A 2870-nucleotide genomic window follows, 5' to 3' on the forward strand; every position below is an offset into this window, starting at 1 on the left:
ATTGCGAAGTGAGTCGGGTGGCGGGAAAGCAGAGATGCTCTAGCGTGAGCAGCGCATCTCAGGATCACTGGCCGCGCGGTGACTCACACCTGTAATCCCAGCACCGTGGGAGGCAGAGGCAGAAGGATCACTTGAGACCAGAAGTTCAAGACCAGGCTGAGCAAGGCAGCCAGACCCTGTCCCTAAAAATTTTTAAGAGTCCGCTCAGCTTGAAGGCTGCGGCGCCCGGGGTATCAGCTCGGGCGACGGAATCCCGAGTCACTGGATGCCCCTTGAGTCCGGGAGGCGGGACGGGCGCGCTGTGATGACGTCACCCACTCCCCACCAGTTTCGCGTCCGCACACCTTCAGCCTCCCGCCCGCTAGAGGGCGCAGCAGGGCCCTTGTCCCGGCGGCGCGGTTCTTCCTCGCAGGTCCGTCTCTCACCACCGCCAGATTTCCTTGTTGCGGAAGGAAGTCCAATAGACTCCACGCCTTCAATGCTTCCGCGGGTCCAGAGCTTAGACGACCAGGCCGGGCTGGCACGACCGCGCGGCGCCCCTCCCCAACTCCAGCGTCCCAGGCCACGCGTGTCCCCTCTGGGCCGGCAAAAGCACCGGAAGCCCACGGCAGCCCAGTGGGGCCTGCGCGCCAAGTGACAACTTGGGTCATGTGACTCCGCAGGCTGCGCCTGTTGCCTGGCAACCGACAGGCTCCGCAGGCCTTCCGGGAAGGCGCGGAATTCGGACGCGGAGACAGGTGAGACCTGGATGGGCGCTCCCGCTCGGCCCCCGGGGCGGGGCTGGGCCGCAGATCCCGGGCGAGGGCTCCGGTGCCCGACTGTTGTCGCGTCCGTGTCATCCTTCCAGGCGGACGCCGCCGGGCTGGGGGCTTTCAGCGGGGCCACCTCTGCCGCTGTTGTCCGGGACAGGGACCGCAGCGGCCGGGACTGACCGCTGGTGTAGCGAGGACGGGCAGGTGCGGCCCGGGGCGCCAGCCTAGCCCGCCCCGCCGCTGCGGAGGAGGCTGTGTCCGAGCTGCCCCGGGCGCTCAAGGTCCAGAAGCCGCCGCAGGTCCCAGGGCCGGCGAGCCGAATGGGTGAGGGTCTGCGCCACTCTGGACCCAGGTGTGGGTTGCGAGCTGTCCATCGTCTCGAAACCATTTGTGCTGATTTGTGTATTCCATTAACTCCATTCTTTAAGTATTCTAAGTCTGAATGCGTTCTCTTTGTTTGTGTTTGGAGGCATCCCCGTTTCTGCAGTCTGTTTTACAAAACTGTCAACAGGGAATGGAGAAATAACTAGCTGAATGAAAAGGCAGCACTCTCTGTTCTGCAAGAAATAAATAGCATTTGCTAATTGATAATTGTAAAGATTCCCAGGGAGGACCTGGTATGTGCGAGAAAAGTTATTAAATAATATACAAACACAAAATGCAGATGTAGGAAATGTTGTAGAGTCCGCCCTTTAATGATTGCAAGTCAACCAATGAAAATATAATTCTGGACAGTGAAAACAAGGCAGATTGCCAAAGACGATTTTCCAAGTCCTTTTACTTAGCGAATTAGGAATTCCTTGACGACCTTACTGGTCAGTAATTGTGGCTGTGTATAATTCTAAATCATAACAGAACCGTCTGAAATTTAAGTCTGGTTGTTTTCATGATTTGATGAATTTCCTCAGAAGATGTTTGTCTCTTGTCATTTAGTGTCTCCCGTGATGTTTACTTTGGGAAGTCAAAATTATTGGTGATGGCTCACTATTCCAAAGAAGAGTTGGATGAAGAGTTTGAACAGTTTATGAAAGAGGTAAGTTTGTATTTTTAAAAGCTACTACATATTGTAAGTTTGTCCAATAAAAATTTATCTGTTACTTCTTTCACCTCAGAGATGAAATCCATCCTCTCATGCTGTCAATGTTGCCACCAGAATACACGTGTCACCTCCCCTCGCTTTTTCCCTGTTTTTTACCATCTGCTAGTACATCTTCAGCTCAGCTGGGTGGCTACAGCACGTCCCAGCCAGTGTCTAGTGTGTGTCGCGCACGGTAGTAGGTTACGTGGGTCTGCTTCAGGCATCCCAGTATCTCACCACACAGGGGTGTTGCGTGGGTCTGCTTCAGGCGTCCCAGTATCTCACCACACAGGGGTGTTGCGTGGGTCTGCTTCTGCTCCTCCCAGTGTAAAAATTCATCTGGTCTCTTATCACATGTAGAATAAAACCCAGACTCCTTACTGCGGTTCATTAAGCCCTTCATGATTTTGCTCACATGGACCTCACTGACTATATCACTCTTCCCCCTCATCCATTTTGTTTATCCTACAGTGGCCTTTTTTCTACCCACACATTTCAAGCTCATTTTGCCTCAGGGACTTTGCACCAGCTGTTCCCTCTGCCAGTGATACTATTCCCCTATTCTTCACCTGGTTGGTGAAGATCTTAACTTAAATATCATGACCTCAGAAAGTGGGTAGTGACATGTCTTTGTCCAGTAAAAAGTGACCACCAAGTCACTTCTCAGTGTGCCTTGTATTTAATTCCATGTGTGGTGCGAGCATATTCCTTACTTTGCTGTGTGAATCTGTTTTCTGCTGCCCATTGTAAGGGTGTGTGGTCTGTGTCACAATGGCTGTATGTTCACTGCTGTATCTGCATTTCCTAAAAGATGTTTAATAATATTCATTGAATGATAAATTAAATGTATAGTCATCATGTTCCACATAACGTTTTCATCAATGATGGAACACATGCACAACAGTAGTCCCATAAGACTGTGCCAGGGCTGCCTATACAGGCATGCTCTCTATACGGGCATGCTCTCTATACGGGCGTGCTCCCCATATGGGTGTGCTCCCCATACAGGTGTGCTCCCCATAGGGGCGTGCTCCCCATAC

At 52.3% G+C, this 2870-nt stretch overlaps 1 protein-coding gene across 1 annotated transcript in view; it reads left to right on the plus strand.

The window, feature by feature from the left end:
• Window positions 1–1728: 1728 nt before the first annotated feature.
• Window positions 1729–2870, plus strand: part of CEP162 (centrosomal protein 162) — a 99951-nt gene continuing 98809 nt past the window's right edge. The window contains exon 1 of the mRNA XM_003801303.1: window positions 1729–1785. Coding sequence (XP_003801351.1) covers window positions 1729–1785 — 57 coding nt within the window. The remainder of the gene's footprint in view (window positions 1786–2870) is intronic.

This window comes from Otolemur garnettii, unplaced genomic scaffold (genome assembly GCF_000181295.1).
Source record: "Otolemur garnettii isolate 467f Iridium unplaced genomic scaffold, OtoGar3 scaffold00205, whole genome shotgun sequence".
Taxonomy (NCBI): domain Eukaryota; kingdom Metazoa; phylum Chordata; class Mammalia; order Primates; family Galagidae; genus Otolemur; species Otolemur garnettii.